Here is a 19,113-nt window from a genome sequence, read left to right on the forward strand (position 1 = left end):
TTTAATTTACATTTGACACTGACCCTTCAGACAGAATATGATAACAGAACTCATCATCTACTTAAACAATTTTGTTGCATTTCTCTGAAACCTTTCTAACTCTTTTATATTACTGAAGTTTATGAAATTTAACTGTATATTGATTTATAATTATGATTCCACATTGTTTTATGCAGGAGACACAAATATTTGGTTTCCTTGTCTAGTTTGTTCCCCTCATATACTCTCTGTCACATTTCTTTCATTAAATTGGGTTCATTTGTATATATTGTGTAAAGTTTTATTACGTAAAATATTGCCAGTTCTGTACTATTAAATAAGAGGGGTGCCTGGGTGGCTCAGTCGGTTAAGCCTCCGTCTCTTGATTTCCACCCAGGTCATGATCTCATGGTTCATGGGTTTGAACCCTGCATCAGGCTTCACGTGAGCCTGCTTAAGATTCTCTCTCTCTCTCTCTCTCTCTCTCTGATCCCCTGGTCCTCACTAAAGGCTCGCTCTCTCTAAAAGAAATTTTTGAAATTAAAAAACTATCAAATAAGACACTTTCAGAAAAGTTCAGCTTTCATTCCTATTCCCTTCAATCTATTCCCTCATTGTGCCCAAGAGGCAACCATTTTTTAAAAGTCCTTTCGTTGTCATATATAAAAAAGTAAATAGATTTAATAGATGATGGAGAAAGAGATAATGATAGATGGATGCAGATAAATTGAATTGATATAGCTATGTATTCCTATTCTCTTCCTGGATCCTATTAAACAAAATGTTGTGTGTTGTACAAAATCTCCTTACCTGTACAGAAGTGGAGATTATTGTAAGCAAGGGTTATTTTTTTCTTCTAGCTACATAGTATGTCACTGTTTGTATGCACATCACAGTATTCATAATTTCCTTCTTTGTTTCCCAGCATTGCCTTGGATTTCTAAGATGAGATCCATACAGGATGTTCCCGTACAGACGATACATTTGCTTACAATCTGGAAGGCCTCAGACATACCTCTTTTCCACTGGAGTTGTGGCTTGGTCCTGATAGTCTAAGGGGAAGGATGGGGAAGGATGTCCCCTAAGCCAAAGTGTCAGCATGCCACTGATGTTTATCTGAGAGACACAGAAAGAGATGGAAGTGTAGATACAGCCCACCATCAGGCTAATGAAAGGGGTTTCCATAGGTTTAGACACTTTAATATGAAAAATCAAGGAAAGGAGCACCTGGCTGTCTCAGTCAGTGGAGCATTCGACTCCTGATCTCAGGGTCATGAGTTTGAGCTCCACATTGGCCGTGGAGCCTACTTAAAAATAAAATGAAATAAAAATATGAAAAGTAAAATAAAAAATCTGGGTAAGGAAACAAAGTGAGTACAAAAATTTGGGTGTGTCATATCATTATAAGTTAGTGGATTGCTGATATTTTTTTGTCCCCTCTTTTGTGCAAAGGGACTTCTGGTTTGTCTTTGAAAACACACAGGTGTAGGACACCAGCATCATATGGGCCATGAAGCTCCATTTCCTAGCTCCAGAAAACATGCCTAATTACAGAATAGAAAAAGACCAAGTATAAAAGGACATGATACAAAGATACCTTCCAGATCCACATCTGACCCAAATTCTGGAATATAAATAAAAACCAATATTGTAATTTGTTGCAATCCTCCCTTTCTCCCTTTTTTTTGCTACTTCTTTTCCTTGAAACTATATGCAACGGATGATTGTCACTCCATGTTTATTTGAGAAAAGCTGATAAAGACACGTGAACAGAGGTGAGTTCCAATGTAAAGGAAGCATTAAGGGGCTGAATACACAGGGAGCTGGGAGAGAATGAAGATAAGGAACTGCAGTCAGTACTGGGGCTTCCAGGTCAAAGATAGGGTGGAGGGAGTCATCAGGGAGGATAGTTTCTGCAGGGTCACTGAACCCAGGGCAAACCAAATCCTGAGAAGCACTGTGTTTGTGGAAGAATACGAGCCAAACAGGAAACATTTTCACTATGTGAGGAAGCCTGAAAAGAAGGTTCTTCCTGGAGTGTCAGCATCTCCACTTCAGCTCAGGAGTCCTGCAGAAGACAGAGCAGAGTGTTGTTCCCAGACCCACCTCCACAAGCAGCTTCCTCTCCACTCTCCCAGGGCCTCCTGTTAAAGCACCACAGTAGGAAGAAGAACATATTCTTTCTTAAGTATCCTTGATCTAAAGCTATTTGCAGTGCAGGCCTTTTAGTAAGTGGAGAGAAGAAGCTTCAGTTAACTGCCTGAGCAGAAGTCAGATCCAAAGTCTTTGACATTGTTTCTGTCTTTTCATCTCCACCATCTGTTCCAGGATAATCAACTCTATCTCTAAAGAGGGTCAAAGAGAATTACCTGTTGGCTGAAGTCCAGAGTGTCCTGGGAAAGAAAAGGGAAAACATATAGTTAACAGAGACACAGGTAAATCTATCCCCACATACAAGGTCCCAACCCCAGACCCACCTACCACCACAACCCACATCGCATGATGCCAATGGGATCAGAAAGGGAGAGATGTGACCCGGGAAGTTCCTGTCACACCAATCTACTGTGGCTTCATTAGCTTTCATAGCTCTTCCTGATTTGGCCCAGGACCCCAACCCAAGATATCTATCTTGTTAACCTCTTTCTTGTCTCTACAACCCATAATCTCTTATGCTGAAACTCAGTAACCATGGACCCTTGCTGTCTGGATTTCTAGGAAATCTGAGGGCAAAGGGAGAAGGAAAGGCTTTACAAGGCCACTGGTCTACAGAGAGTTTATGCGATCAAAGCTGTATTTCTCTCCCACAAGGTCTATAGGGAGGCCCAGCTACCAACAGGTGCCTTACCTTTCTGATTCCGGAAGTAGATGAACAGCCCCACCACCAGGAAGAGCAGACCCAGAACAAAGCCCCCGATTCCACTCAGCATCTTGCTCTGTGCAGATTCAGACTGAGCCCCTGAGAGAAGAAGCAGCTTTAGTGATTTTTACCCCAAATCCAACTCCCCTGCTGGAGACTCTGGATTGAGAACTTTGAGAATGAGGAATGAAGCCTGCCTTGGAAGAAATAGAGTAAGTGGCAATTTCTGGGGGAAAAATTTAAATCCCATTCCATAGATACAAGGTTTAGGTATTGAACTTTTTAAATACCACAGCGTTGACAAATCCACTACTTCAATATCTATGGATGAGGAGCTCCTTGCAGTTCAAGTAACTTGTGCAGGGTGACAGAGCTAATAAAAGGCAGAGCCAAGATTGTATTCCCCTCCTGCCCGGAAGGTCCCTATAAATAGAGGATGTGCCAGAAGCACAAAAGGCAAACCAAAGTCCCCTCCCTGCTGGGCGAGGAATTTATGGGATCAGAAAGCTTCTCACTCCACTCCACGGTGAGAGGGCTCGTGCGACTTGGATGTTCCACGTGGCAGGTGTAGACCTCTCCACTCTGAGGAACTGTTTCCAGCATCACCAGGGTCTGGAAGGTCCAGTCTCCATTACGGATCAGGCCTGTGGACACGACCCCAGTCTCCTCCTCCTGGCCATTCCGGAACCACTTGACCTCAATGTGGCCTGGATAGAAACCATTCACGGAGCAGACCAGGAGGTTGTGGTGCTGCAGGGGCTGCGTCTTCGAGGGGAACACGGTCACTGTCGGCTCAACTAGAAGACAAGTGGTAGCGGGACTAAGTGAGGACGACAGAATGAGTCTCCCTGGCTGGCTGCCCTCCTGCCTCCGGTCTCTGGTCCCAGGCTGCATCTCGTGAAGGCCTCCCTCAAAGCTGGCCACGTGGCCCAGTACCAGCCAGTCTCATGAGTCTTGAATTCAATCCTGATAGTATGGGTCCATTAAGTTTGAGAGATGTTGAGGAAATTTGTGGGGTTTGTTTTTCATAGTGTGAGGGAGTTATTCCTTGCGGAATTCAAGTGTTTACACATTTTGCAAGAGATAATGGGTCTCAATTAAAAGCATGATTTCTGGAGCAGGCTGACTGAGCTCAAATATAGGCTCTGCTCCTTACTGATTGATCCTAGAAGAATATTACATTCCTCTGCACCCCAGCTTTCTCCTCTATCAAAGGAGATAGTAATACTTACCTCTTACAGTTCTGTGAGGATTAATGCACCTAAAGTATGTAAAGTGATGATTGGAGTTTAACCTTCAATATATGTTAAGTACTTATTACCCTGTTTAATTACAGAGAAAATATGATTTAAAGCAGTCTGGGTAAATTGGAGAACAGCTTGAGGTTGATGTGGAAATAGAATATGAAACCCTGGAAATGCTCCACTCACACCTTACAACACCACACAAATGCTTCTCCCCCAGAAGCAGGAAAGACAGAGGTGATACTCTAGCCTATTTGTTTAATTGCAAGAACAGTGTGAGTCCTGAAAGAGAGGGAAAGGAACAAGGAAACTCATTGATTTTAAAAAGTTCTCATAATTGCACTCAGATGATCACTCCTTCTGTGCAGTATAAAAAATTACTGTTATTGGAATTGTTATAGCTTTATAATTGTCTCCCTTTGAAAGCTGACATTTGAGTTCAGGGAAGAAACTGAGACTATTTAACGGGTATCCTTAGTGCAGAGACAATCCCTTACACTACTAGCCTCAATAAATACTGTTTTTAAGAAAGGAAATATATGGTGAAACCATTTTTACAATATCGTAAAATGGTAGATTCAAGATTGATGACAAAGCTTTGCTAACAATTTTTGTAGCATATTTCATTAAATATAAATGTTTACACTCCTAGCATGAAAAGTAATAAACAATGTCAAAATATAAGCCACAGACTAGAGAAAATGCTGAATCGACTATCAGCAAAGCATTAATAATCTTATGCATAGAAAACACCTAAAATCACTGAGAAATATGCCAGAATCCCCGAGATAATAGTAGATAATTTTTACATCAGTAACAACAATTAGCCAATAGATATGTAAAAAAAAAAAAAATCCAAGGACCTTAAAATCAAAGGAATATACATTAAAAATTAAAAAAAAGATATAAAATTTCAACCGAGTATTTGCAATATTGGGAAAAAAAGATCTAACAAAGGGGAACGTGAGGTGAATTGTTACAACTATATAAAGAAATAATATGCAACTCCTTAAATACTTTCATCATTATAAAAACAGCAACATCAATACATTTAGTAACAAAATTATAATTAAGATACCTGGTTTCACAATCATTTCAAGAATGTAAGAATACATAGTCTAAGAGAACAAAGAGCAGGAAGTTGAGACCTAAAAGAAGCCTCAGAAATATCAGGAGGGTTTGGGGAGCCTGGGTGGCTCAGTCAGCTAAGGGTCCCACTTGGCTCAGGTCATGATCTGACAGTTTCTGGGTTCGAGTCCCGGGGCAGGCTCTGGGCGACAGCTCAGAACCTGGAGCCTCCTTGGGATTCTGTATCTCCCTCTCTCTCTCTGCTCCTCCCCTGCTTGCACTTTTTCTATCTCACCCTCTGCTCTTCCCCCATTCCCACTCTGTCTTACTGGATCTCTCCCTCAAAAATTAACATTAAAAAAAAAATAGAAATGTCAGAGGGACCTCAGAAATCCCCCCAAATCTTCAACGATTAGTCTGGCCATTTTTCTCACTGCAGTGGTAGCACATACAGACACAGGCACACGTATCTCAGGGGCTTCAGAAAAAGAAGGGGGAGTGTCAGGGACAGAAGGTGACTGGCCTCCTCACATCTCCCCAATCTCTTAACCCTCCCCTCCCCTCCCCTCCCCTACACCTTCACCCCAACCAGGACACCCTCCACTTCCCTTCCCAGGTCTCCAACCACCTGCCCAGTGTGCCCTCCAGCTGGAGCCCCTGAGCCCCCCAGGGGCCACCAAGGATGCCCGATGTCCCCTCCTGTTGCCTCTCCCAAACCCACTCTCTCCACACGCACCGCCCCCCCTTCCCACACACTCATTCTCTGTCCCCCTCACTTCACAGGGCACCCCTCCCACACTGTCCCCACAGCCACACAAGGACACACGACACTGTCCCCACAGTCACTCATGGACACAACCACGCCTTCCCCACAGTCACACACGGACTCACCACACTGTCCCCATAGTCACACATGGACGCAATCACACTGTCCCCACGGTCACAACCATATGGTCCTCACAGTCACACAGAGACTCAGCCACACTGTCCCCAGTCACACATGGACACACCACACTGTCCCCACCCCACAGACACAGCACACCCTCCCCGACGTCGCACTCTCGCAGGGATCCCCGTGACGTGCACTTCCTCAACACCCTGTAGGCTCACTGGGACCCAGTCTCTGTCTCACAGTCGCACACGCGCAGCCCCGGCCGCCCCAGCCCCCCTGCCCCGCTCACCTCGCCGCTGCACCGTGAAGCTCTCACCAACACCGTAGTTGTGTCTGCACACCGTGTCCACCTCGGCGCGCTTCTGCTCCATGAAGTCCTTCTGCCCATTCCAGTACTTGGCGTCTGGCCGCCCCAGCTCTGATACCGCCCGGAACTCCCCCACTTCGCTGTCGAAGCGCACATACTCCTCCCCGTTATAGAAGTATCTGTCCAGGAGTCGCACCCGCTCCGTCCCGTTGGGATAATGACACTCGGCCTTCCCCAGGAACAAGAAATGTGCTGTGTGGACAGGGGGACCCGGTCACCTGTGGGCTCCTGGAAGACACTGACGCCGCCAACCCTCGGGGCCCCACCCGCACCCCCAAACCACTAGCACCCATGGCTCTTCTCTCCTCTGCGGGTGGGGGCGGAGGGAGGCGGGGAGGTGATCCCTCTCCTGGGAGCTTCTCTGGGTCACTGGCTTCCGGTTCAGAGGCGGACCTCCCAGCCTGAGGATTTGCCCCTCACCGCCTCCTCCTGGACGCCTCCTGCTGGCAGACACCCACCTCCCTCCTCGCCTCCCACAGCCCTTTCCTGGCCTCACACACGTCCCACCTGCGTCCCCCTCCCCCACCCCCACCCAACACTTGGTCTGGGCTGAGCTGACTCAGGCCCCTGCGAACCAGAGAAGGGAAACACCCCCACATCCCCTCCACTCTCGGGTTAAAATTTAGGGAAGGTGATGGACAAAACCCAGCCAGGCAGGACTTTATTTACCTGGGGGGAGAAATGTCACAAGACTGCAGTTCTAGAGCAGGGGATAACTGGGTGATCTGAGTTTCCTTAGGGCGCCAGACAGGTGGTCTCAAGGGGGATGTTTAGGATGTGACAGGAAAGAGTAACTAGATGTGAACTAGTGGGCGTGTGTGTGTTTGATAATTCAGGGAAAGGTAATACAATGTGCAAAATCTTGAAAGAATTGATGAACTTCCTCAACAAAATGGAAAAAGGGAGTTCACTGAAGCACAATGGGACAAAGGAAGGCAAAAGGTTAGACTGGAGAAATCACGGGGAGCTGGCAGTAAAAGCCTTACAGGTGATGTTGGGATTTTGACTTCATACTACACGTAATGGGAAACTACTGAAGAGTTTTAAGGACATTAAAACCATGACTGCACTACAGTTCCTCAAGTCCTTACCTGGAATTTTCAAACTCCAGAAACCTAGGAAACCAGATCTTTTTACAAGTTTTGATGCCAAACTCTTTTTTTTTTTCAACTTTTTTTTTGGGGGGGGGGGGGACAGAGAGAGACAGAGCATGAACGGGGGAGGGGCAGAGAGAGAGGGAGACACAGAATCGGATACAGGCTCCAGGCTCCGAGCCATCAGCCCAGAGCCCGACGCGGGGCTCGAACTCACGGACCGCGAGATCGTGACCTGGCTGAAGTCGGACGCTTAACCGACTGCGCCCCCCAGGCGCCCCCCCCTCCCCTTTTTAAACATTTATTTATTGGGGCGCCTGGGTTCAGCCAGGTCACGATCTCGCGGTCCGTGAGTTCGAGCCCCGCGTCGGGCTCTGGGCTGATGGCTCGGAGCCTGGAGCCTGTTTCCGATTCTGTGTCTCCCTCTCTCTCTGCCCCTCCCCCGTTCATGCTCTGTCTCTCTCTGTCCCCCCCCCAAAAAAAAAGTTGAAAAAAACATTTATTTATTTTTGAGAGAGACAGAGACAGTACAAGCTGGGGAGGAACAGAGAGGGGGAGACACAGAATCTGAAGCAGGCTCCAGGCTCAGAGCTGTCAGCACAAAGCCCGAGGCAGGGCTTGAACTCACAAACTGTGAGATCATAACCTGAGCCGAAGTTGGACGCTTAACCGACTGCGCCAACCAGGCGCCCCTTGGTGCCAAACTCTTTTGCCAAATCTAACCTGATGAGGTAAAGGATCAAACATGTCAGACCTCTTATTGGTCAGTCAGTCACATTGGCTTCTGGAGTTTCAATATATAAACACACACACATCATAACATATGTGCATACATGCATATACATACATATATATACACACATATACATACATGACACATACATACATGTATGTATATATTTTGATGTTTTATTTTCTGTTTAATTGAACTAAGAAAAATTTTTTATTCAAGTGGAATTGACATGAACATTTTAAAAATAGTTTAAAAATACCTGTGCCTTTAAAAATGAGACAAAAAAAAGGAGCTTTTGACATTATCAACAGAACAGAATGTAGCATTTCTGCACAAGTTGATACAGAAAGATACTTGTGACGGTCACAATTGATGACTCATAAGGCAAGCTGTTGAAAGTTAACAGAGATGCTGATGATCAAGAAATCATGAAATCTTATAAAACACTGCATAAGACAAAGAATAAAAGATGAAGATCTCGAGCTTGCATTGACTGAGTGGACTCAGCGAGAAAGTGTTCAATCTATGAACTGTTGATCTTATTATTTTTTGTAATAAAATAAGCTAAACTACACCACAAAGACCTGAATTGGAGGTAAGTGTGTGTATAAAGGGTAAGTCTAGAGGTTTTAGAAGCAGCAGAGTATAAACTGGTGTTTCCAACATCAGTACTCTTGACATTTTGGACGAGATATTTTTTGTGGGAAGCCTGTTCTGTACGTTGTAGATTGTTTACTAGCATCATTAGCTTCTACCTAGCAGATGTCAGAAAAAAGCCCCAAGTGACTACCAAAAATGGCTCCAGACATTGCCATGTTCCCTGAAGTCCCCATATGAGAACCACTGTTACACCACCTGAAAAATCTGTGGTAAAAAAAGCCAATGTTAATTCTATGTCAGCTGAGAATTACACTGAAAACTTTGCCAATATTATATCTGGTAAAAAAAAAAAAAAAAAAAAACCTTTGATACTGAACAAATTTATTTTTCTGGAAAAATGGCTCTTCACTGAGACCAGATTCTGGAAAAAAAAATTCATACTGCCTAACAAGAGAGTATCAAAAGTTACTATGAATTCCAACCAAAAGATGATTGGGTGTGCTAATGCTTCAGGCTTACCCAAATCAAAGTGGGCAGACACTGGAAAAAGCCAAAATCCAGGATGCCTGAAAGGGACAAATATTTTACTTGTGCATTAGTTTTCAAAAAAGATAGTATGGATAACCAGATACATATCTTATTTGGTTCAAAACCACTTTGTATCAATGGGCTTCGTTCATGAGACGCAAGCTGGACTGGGAGAAACCTGGAAATTAATTGTCCTTGTATAATTGTTCCACATACTGTACTCCTCAAATTCTTATAAAAATTAAAGCTTTGGCTTCTAATTCTCCCCCTGTCCCACCACCAAGTATGACGTCTATGTTGCAATCTTTGAACAAGGAGTTTTCTCATCCCATGAAGATCAAGTATAAAAAACTTTTAAACTCTGTTCTTGATGCAGTTTACAGAGGCCTACGAATCCACATCTTCTGAAATAAGTTAAGGGCTAGTGTTATGACAAAGCTAATGTTTAATAAACCAACCTGAAAAACTGCCTAGCAAGACTTTGGGCTACATCTGAGTTTGCAAATGAACTACCAGCTGAAGACATGAAAACTGTCATGTGATGAATGAGAAAATATTATATGACACTTCAATGTATGTATAAGTTTATCTAAATAAATCCAAGGAATAAGATGTACACTTGAGATGAGCACCAGGTAGTGTATAGAAGTGTGGAATCACTACACTGTACATCTGAAACTAACATTACACTGTATGCTAACCAAATGGAAGGTATATAATAACTTTAAAAGATATTCTCTGCCTAAATGTATACCTATAATCTTAAACAATCAAACAAACAAATAAGTCAAAGGTGCTGATCCAAAAATACTGAGCACTGATGATGGGGTCACACGGGGCATTCCCTGAGTGATGGAAACATGGTAGTGGTGACTGAGAGCACTCCCCAACTTGCTCCCTACACTCCAGCTTCTCCAGCCTTCCTTCTGTCCCTTACACTCACCAAACATCTTCCCGCCCTTGACCTTTATCCTATTTTCTCTCCCTACAACACTTGTCCTGTACATCCTTCACTTGCCTGGCTTCTGTCACCAGTCATATCTCAACTCAATGTCACTTCCTCAGGGAGAACTCCCTACACACTTGAACTGAAGTCAGGTGCATCCAATTCTCTCTGTTTCACAACTAGGAGTATTTTTTTTTTTCAGCATACTTATTGTTGTCAGAATTTTTGTTGTTATTGTTAAATGTTTATCGGGCTTTCTCCTCTGTCATTACATAAAATCCATGATGCTAATGATCTTTAGCCTATTCAAATAGAATTCACTGAGCCCAGAACAGAGCCTAGTACATCATAGCTGCTCAGAGAAATGTCTGTGATACAACGGATAAACACAGGGCTCCGAGAATCAGTCATTGTGAGGATCCTGGAAAGCAAGAAGGGGCTCAGGTCCAACATTCTTTTACTCTGATGATACATTATATCCCCTCCACTTCCTGTGAGAAATTCACACAGACTACCTCCTTCTCCGTCTACTGTTGGAAAAAATATCACAGGTAAGGAAAGGGTGATTTTAAGAAAAAAGAAAAATCTCATTAAGTTTCAGCTCATCCTGTAGATCTGTGATAGTGCTGAGGTCTCTGCATACACGGGGGATTCACAGTAATGGTGACAGCATGGCTCGGGAAAGAATAGGAACTGGAAGTGGAGGCAACCCAACATGGCTATTAAAGAAAAACAGAAAACATGAGGAATAAACCTATGCCATCTGGGGACATCACCTCAGTGAGCCAATATATTCCCTTGACTTGCATATTGGCTTTCAGTACTATGAAATGTAAACACCTTCACGCTCTCTGTACTCTGCTCGGGGTAGATAGTTGGAACCATATGAAATCCTGATGTTGCCTATTTTGGGGTTACAAAGCCATAATTGCATATAATTTATCCTATACTAGTTGAATCCCTATCTGTGGGCTCAGACCACAGAACTGAAAGATGCAGGAGAAACGGACACCATAGAAAGGTTCAACATAGATTCATAATGAAAAATTAACTTGTGCCATGTTCTCAGAAGATATCTTAAGTTTTTTAAGACTCCCAAGAACATCCCATACGTGCTTCTCATCTAAAATGTCATTTCAAGTACTAAGGATCTCTGCTGTACCTCCAGGGTGAGAAATAGAGATAAAACTAGCCCCAACTTTGGTCGGAGAACCTTCAGTCCAGGGATAAAAGCCTTGTAAACTTTGAGGTGCGGAGAAAGTAAAGGAGATAATGGGAGAGAACCCTTGGTACAGAGAGGTACCAACATAACTAATCCTGTGAAGACATAACACAGGGTCTTCTAGGAGACACCTTTCTAATTCCTTTTGACTCTCTGTCTAATTTTCTGAGAAACTTTCTTATTTTCTACCATAACTCAACATTATAAAGGGAACCACTTATGGGAATTAATTTGAAATCATTATTTCTGAGTCTTCTCAAGACCCTGAGGGAATGAAACTCAAATCTGGAGAGTTTTGACTGGGGAAGAGTTGAGAAGAAATGGCCTCTATAGGTGGAGGCCCCTTACACAGCTCTTATAGAGAGGGCAAGCATTCGGCCTCCTCTTGTTTTGGATAGAATTGGGGATCTATATGATAAAGGTGGGCCATCATTAAAGAAAATGTCACAATTTTCTAAGGCACATGGCGTGGACACAGTGGCAAAACTGATTTCTTTCTTTCCCCCCACTCCACAATAGCTCACCACCCAAGGAGTGCACTTACGTGAGGTGTCCCTGGCCCAAGCCAGGGGAGGGCTCAGCATCATCAATATCAACATCAGAGCTGTCATCCAGGAGCCTCCCTTGAAACACAGGCACACCATGCTGGAGAACAGAGAGGACAGGGGGCAGGGGAACAGGCAAGTCTCAGTCAGTGAGAACTAAGACCCTCCTTTAGGCACCTCCCAAATAATACCAACCAAGGAATTTGTTTCTCTGCTCCTGGATTGGGTAATCTAGGTTTGAGACCCAATCAGCATCACAAATATACTGCATCATCAGTTGCTGGTCAGAGATTCAGTATCAAGAGCCTCTTCTGAAACTCTGACTTCCTTCATTGAAAGGATTATTTTAATTTAGTACTTGAAAGGTTTCATCCAATGTATGTGAAACATTTGATTGGGCCCCTATTTTAAGCCAGCTCTATGCAGGGCAGTTATTTAAACAAAAGTTTGAGTCTTTTAGGAGTATTCATGTCTCTCCAGTGAAGACAGGGTTGTTTAATGTATGTCTGAGGGATTTTAGGAGCTGAGGGAGTGAAGGGACGATGATTGCAAATGAAGAAACCTTTTATCTGGACCTTATTGCACCCATCAGTAGTGTAGATTGGGGAAATTACTTAACCTTCACCCTGAAATGAAGGCACAGCAGTCTTTCTGGTACTTGGATAATGAAAAGTGGTGTGATTCTCTGGACAGCTCAAGCAAGGAGCAGCATCTCCTGGTAACTGATGACATGGCAGAATTATACCTGTTGATTGGAGAGTATAATCTCTACCTCCTTATGGGTAGAAAGGTCTCTGATAAACTAAAGGAAATGGGAATTTACTCACAACTTAACCTGAGTGAAAATGCTCTTCAGGTTTGTCTGCTGATGCTGTCATTGAGTTGGAGGCACCTCCAGAATTTGCATAGAAAAAGGGGCTTAGAGAACATGATCTGTAAGGAATGAAGGGTCTTGAAAGTTCCTTTGTATAGCATTTAACCTAACAAAATGATAAGGCCACTGTCCAAATCAAAGTATGCAGGGGGCTGAGAGATCAATAAAGGATTCAAACTCAACCTCTAACATAACAGCTCTGCTTAGAAAAACTTTAATATTTTATACGGAAAATGTGTTCAATCCATACTCCTGGATCACACTCTGATTTCCTCATTTTATTGGGAATTTTTTTCCTTTATTATGTTCCCTGCTCTTATTATTATATTACCTTCTCCTGCTTTATCCTAAGGAGAAAATAAGAAGCTGGTGCTAATGGATACATTATAGAGTGTCCGTGAAAGAGAACACAATGGAAATACTATGAATCACATCCTTTGATGTCAACATGTAGTTTTAAATATATATATTTCTACCTTTAGATAATTATTATGTATTATATTAATATAAATGTAATATCTCAGATTCAGAATGGACTTTAAAGGACAACTATCTATCTAAAGTTCTGCATTAACTGCCAGTCTACCACAGTCTGATCAGCAGTCCTTATTTATGGACTAGTGACAGAGAACAAACCACATTGCAATAAAAATGACTAATATTTACTGAGCAAATTTTGAGCATTTTACTTTGCACCCAGAATTATACAAGAGCTTTTTATACACCATATTTATATTTAATCCTCACATCATCTCAGTGATTTGCGTACCCTTTGCACCCCTACAGATGCAGAGAATAAAATGGGTGTATGTTAAATAAGTTTGGCAAGGACACAAGCGGTAAATGGCGCACTCCAGATTGAGCCCAGCTATATGCGAGTCCAAACTCAGAAGGCCAGCCATTGCATCACACCACCTCACCACCTCCCATTCAATTTCTGAAGAGAATAGTGTCCATTTTGTTAAAACTATTGTTATTAGTTTAATTCATGGTTTATCCATAACAATGCAACTACTCCTTTTAATGAATGACAGCATTTTACATAAATTACCACGTAGTAATTCTAGTTCCTCCAAAAGTTCTTTCATCACCATTGTTACTTTCCTCTGGAAATGACAACATTTGCATTTATCTTAAGTAATGACACCCACAGCTCCTGCCTAAGTATCCTTTCTATCAAAGACAATAGTGGCCTCCAAATTCTTAAATCCAATCTATCATTCTCAATCATTATTTCAGATTTCTCAGAATAATTTATTGCAAATTTGAACATGTCAGAAAAGGATAGAAATTTTATCTCACATACCTTGGAAAAATGTATTTCTATTAATGTGGAAACTTAAAAATATCCTGTAGAAGTTGAGTAGAAGTCATTATTGTCCCTGGATTTCAGAAGAAACTGTGTTCCTAGACCCCAGCGATAATTCAGAACATAAGACCACTTAGAAAGTTGTATAATTACAACCAGAAGAATGCCATATTTAATTTCAAAAATGAAAGCCATAATTTATTCAGAATTAAATAGTTATAACAGTGATAATCTAAGAGAGCTAAGCTTAAATTCACCTTAGATTATAGGATAAAAGGAATGGCAAAGAAAAGTAATTCTATATCAAGAACATATTGAAATATTAAACATACTGAAATGTCAAAGACAACACTATCAAAACTTATCTATATAAAATTGACAATTTACATATCATATCCATTTAGTTTTGAAAAGAATAAGCCAGCAACGATGAGCTAAATTCTATAGTTGTATACATTTGTGAGTAACAAAATGTGCTGCTTTAAATATAACATATTTCACACTTTTCTTCAATATTAATTCAGTATTAGGAAAGTTCAGGTGAAACACTATAGCAAATTTTACCAAACCATCAATCCTGCAGGTGTGTACGCTGAAATTCTTCACCTAACACAAAAGAAGCAGTCCTAGTCAACTTCTGCTGTGTATCAAGTAAGAAGTGTCAGGTAAGACCTTGTTTCCTGAGGAAAAGAGAGTTAAATTGGTTTCTAAAAGAGTGCTTATCAGTACAGAAGTTCTACCATCTCTGCTCTTGATACATGAAATCATAGGTTTGTTTTCACTGGAAATAAAACACCATTGGGAACAAACAAGTGACATCAAAAGCACAGACTTTTGTTGAACAGCAGGCAGGTTGAAATTTGTAGCATTACAGAATGTCTTGAGTCCCACTGATTGTCATAGAATGGGACTCATTTGTAGTTAAGTCTGGAAAGTTGCAATACCTCTAGGAAGCTCTCAGGTATCAGCAATCTACAGTTAGCACAGAATGTCCATCACTTGTCCAAGTAGTGTCAGAATATTCTCTGTAGTTCTCAGATAGCTATGACCATGAATATGGAATTTAAAGTGAGAAGCAGATCAGAGATCCCTTTATCTATGAAAAAAAATATTAATAACAAGAAGTAGATAAACAGGGCCAATTTCTTCTACAATGAAAGACATGTATCCTTAACAGAAGTCTGTCCCAATTACAGGTCATATTAGCACTTAGAAGTCTTGATAAGACCCTTTCCAGTGAGATTTCAGCAATGTCTTCCATTGAGTCTTCCATCCAAGACTTTGGATGAAGCCAGTCTTTATGTTGTGGTGTTATCTAAGTGTTTTATGATACTTTAACACAGCACTCTTTTTTAGAACCAGAATGTTTACCATTGAGTAGTCACAGGGAGAACAACTAGAATTCTCACAGGCCTGTCATTAATATTGCACATAAGAAAAGTTTTAGTTTTCTTTCTCTTTGATCTAGACCATGCTTTAACTGTGCTATGGCAAAGAATTTACTTCTCAGACAGTACAAATATTGGCCAGACTATTTTTCAAAATTCTGCTTTGTTGTCGCACTAGTCAACGGCCCAGTGATTCTAGTTGTATGCCTCGAAAGCTGTTTTATTCAAAATTAATAATAAAATATTTTAGCCATTTATTAATAGTTCAGTAGTCTATCCCCTTATAAATAAGCAAGTTTCCACCCTGAAAATGTAAACTTATTAGTAATTATTCTCCCCAAGGGAGAGAAAAAGATACTTTCTTTGCTTTGTAGTCTCTTCCTACCTGATGTGCATCTCACAAAGCAACTCTCTCAAAGCAATTCTCTCAATATCGTAGAACAATTTTGAGAACATTAGAGCATATGACCCTCACTATTGCTGGCATCCATATTTTGGTCATATGCTCATTCCATAGTTTACACAAGGAACAAAACTTGGTGCATTACACCTCTGCCTAGAGATATTAAAGATAATTTGGGTGCAATGACAACCTCTCAGTTTTTAGAGTTCAGAATTCAGTACCTGACCTTAAAGAAAAAGTTTTCAGATGAATCATGTCAGTTGTTAAAATAAGATCCAAGGCAGGGGCACCTGGGTGGTTCAGTTGGTTAAGCACCTGACTCAGTTGTAGCTCAGGTCATGATCTCATGGTTCATGGGCTTAAGCCCCCTCATCAGGCTCTGCACTGACAGTGCAGAGCCTGCTTGGAATTCTCTCTCTCCCTCTCTGCCCCTCCCCACTTGCCCTCTCTCTCTCTCTCTCTCTCAAATAAATAAATAAACTTTAAAAAATTAATTAATTAAAAAAATAAGATCCAAGGGGAGATTTAATTATTTAAAAATCTATATTAACCAGAGGAAAAAAATTTTCTAGTAACATAGCAGAAGAGAACATAAGACCACTTAGAAAGTTTAGGGTTCTCCAGAAGTGAGGAATCCTTATTGCATTTACAATTTCTAAGCTATGAAAACCACAAAAGCATTAACAAGGATCAGTCCCATAGGCAATTGGTTCCACCAATGTAAGCAAAATACATAGCTGTTGGTTTATTTTCCTTTAGAACATCAGTTGAACACCAAATTATTTTAGCCATCAACATTTCCTTTAGTGCTATTGCTGATATCAATAATTTGATATCAATTGTAATATCGTTAATCTTAACCATGGTCTTTTTACCTGTAGTTTTATAGCCATGTTACTTCAGAACATCAGAACCAAACCCCTTCTTGAGCTCCTGTATGGGCAATTCACTGGAGTGTTTACATAGACAGGTTCCTAAGGGTGCCTCTAGTTTCCCTCTCTATTAGTTAAAAACATAATCACTACCATGACAAAGATTTAATTGAGTTGTAAAATTCTAGATAGGTTTAAGCAAGTTTAGGTGGGCCATGAAATGTTGGGAGAAATTTCTGACATGCTGTAATCTTTGGCACACCTCTGGAAGATCACAGCTTTATCACCTATGAAGTCTAGGTTTAAAACTTCTTGGGGTGCTTGGGTGGCTCAGTTGGTTAAGTGCTGGACTTTTAATTTGGGCTCAGGTCATGATCCCATGGTATGCAAGATAGAGTCCCAGGTTGGGCTGCACACTGACATTGCAGAGCCTGCTTGGGATGGTCTTTCTCCCTTTCTCTGCCCCTCCCCACCCTGTCTCTCTCTCAAAATAAATAAATAAATAAATAAATAACTTCTTGGGAAAGTGAAGAGATATACTCAAACTCTCCACAGCTTTCCTAATCAAGAGGTATTGGGAGTTGTGACTACAATTTCAATTTCATTCAACCAATAATAAAATCAGGGAAATTGGCAAAATTTAGGCTGACCTCATCAGGGCACAAATTGAGAGTCCTTTCTGTATTGGACCTCCAGATTTGAAGTTTATACCCAGGGAGAAACTCAGAAGTCTTCCAGAGTGCAGTCTGATATAGATTCCAAAGAGTTCAGTGAAAACGTTGTTAAAATCCTCAATGTCAAATATCTTGGTGACCTGGTAACCTTTGGACAGAGATAGTTGAGGTCCACTAGAAGGCAGGTTGCTGCAATTGAGTCCATCAAGTGCTTACTAGTGGTCTCTGCCCAGATGCAACAGAGAGTAAACATCAGCTTTCCGTATATCCTGATCAGAAAGATGAAAAATATCCTTGGTAGGTATGCCAATACCCCTAACTGCATCTAAATATTATCCCAGACCCACCAGAAAATGATCTTCTAAGATTGACAGTGGGGTAGTAACAAAAGGTTCTCTAGATTGGGAGCTTTATGCAAAAAGAAACCTTCATATAAGTACCTCAAGAAGTATCTCTGGGTCCCAGCTGCTATGGAAAATTTGAAGTCAAGAATTGTCTGTTAGTATCATCTTCAATTCATTTCCCCATCTCAAACATGGAGTGTTGGAGATCATATATTTGGTTGATGTTATCTTATGAAACTGCCCAAAAGCAACAAGATCACAATGTTGTGATGTTCAAAATGGCACATGTGCCAAACATGAACAGAAACATCTAGTAACTTGAAATGCAATTTTGTTACCATTAACCATTCCCCAAACAGGTGTCATGAGCCAGCCTAATGGCACAAAAAGCCTACTATACAGATATCTTACAGCTATCACCATTCTCTAGAAAGTGCAGAATTTCACTGTGGTAATCATAGTGGCCATTAGGTGTAATAGGTCAGTTGTCCCCCCTGATAAAAACTGAACTTATGCCACAGTCAGCCAGACTCTAGCACGAGGTACTGAAAATCTTGAAGAATGCTTCATGAGAGCTGATGATGATGCTTACCTTTTCTGAAAATAGTTTCTAGAACTGATGAAACACCAATTTACATATTTAAGACACTCAGAATATTCCAAGCAATATAACTGAAAAAGAAAACATACTAGACATTCTAGAAAAACCATAGAATACCTAAGACAAAGAATGTCTTAAAGCAGCATGGGGTTGAGGGGATGGGGTACAGATTATCTTCAAAGAGAAAAACTTAGATTAACTGCTGACTTTTCATCAGCAATAATGGAAACCAAAAGTAGTACAGTGATGTTTTCATTGTGTTTAATAAAAATAATGATCAGCCTGGGATTTTATAACCAGTGATTCTATCTTTAAAGAATGAGGAAAAAAGAAAAAGAATGAGGAAACATTTTCATATGAACAAAAATCAAGATCATGTGTCTCCAATATATTTTAATGAAGAAAATTATAAATTATATACTTCAGGCAGAAGGAAAGTAACCCCAGATAGAAATTCTGGGATGAAATGAGAAATGAAGAACAAAGACAGTGGTAAATATGTGGGCCATGCTAAAATGTATCAACTTATAAAATAATACTAAGATTATCCTATGGAGTTTTAAAATAATATAC

The 19,113-nt window shown here is 41.2% G+C and overlaps 1 protein-coding gene across 1 annotated transcript; it reads right to left on the bottom strand.

Annotated features, from left to right (window-relative positions):
• Positions 1–1,700: 1,700 nt before the first annotated feature.
• On the bottom strand, positions 1,701–12,246 carry LOC122489367 (DLA class II histocompatibility antigen, DR-1 beta chain-like). The gene is made up of 6 exons (XM_043591085.1): positions 12,075–12,246; positions 6,330–6,599; positions 3,352–3,633; positions 2,825–2,935; positions 2,349–2,372; positions 1,701–2,047 (listed from the first exon to the last, which is right to left on the bottom strand). The coding sequence occupies exons 1-6, from the start codon at positions 12,172–12,174 to the stop codon at positions 2,034–2,036; spliced, it is 801 nt and encodes a 266-aa protein (XP_043447020.1). The 5' UTR covers positions 12,175–12,246; the 3' UTR covers positions 1,701–2,033.
• Between the last annotated feature and the right edge of the window lie 6,867 nt (positions 12,247–19,113).

The sequence above is a fragment of the Prionailurus bengalensis genome, chromosome B2 (assembly GCF_016509475.1).
Source record: "Prionailurus bengalensis isolate Pbe53 chromosome B2, Fcat_Pben_1.1_paternal_pri, whole genome shotgun sequence".
NCBI lineage: Eukaryota > Metazoa > Chordata > Mammalia > Carnivora > Felidae > Prionailurus > Prionailurus bengalensis.

Coding starts and splice junctions, on each gene's coding strand:
- LOC122489367 (XM_043591085.1), bottom strand. CDS start 12,174: ATGGTGTGCCTGTGTTTCAAGGGAGGCTCCTGGATGACAGCTCTGATG. Junction 6,600..12,074: donor TTGGGCCAGGGACACCTCAC/GTAAGTGCACTC, acceptor CTGTCCACACAG/CACATTTCTTGTTCCTGGGG. Junction 3,634..6,329: donor CTTCACGGTGCAGCGGCGAG/GTGAGCGGGGCA, acceptor CTTGTCTTCTAG/TTGAGCCGACAGTGACCGTG.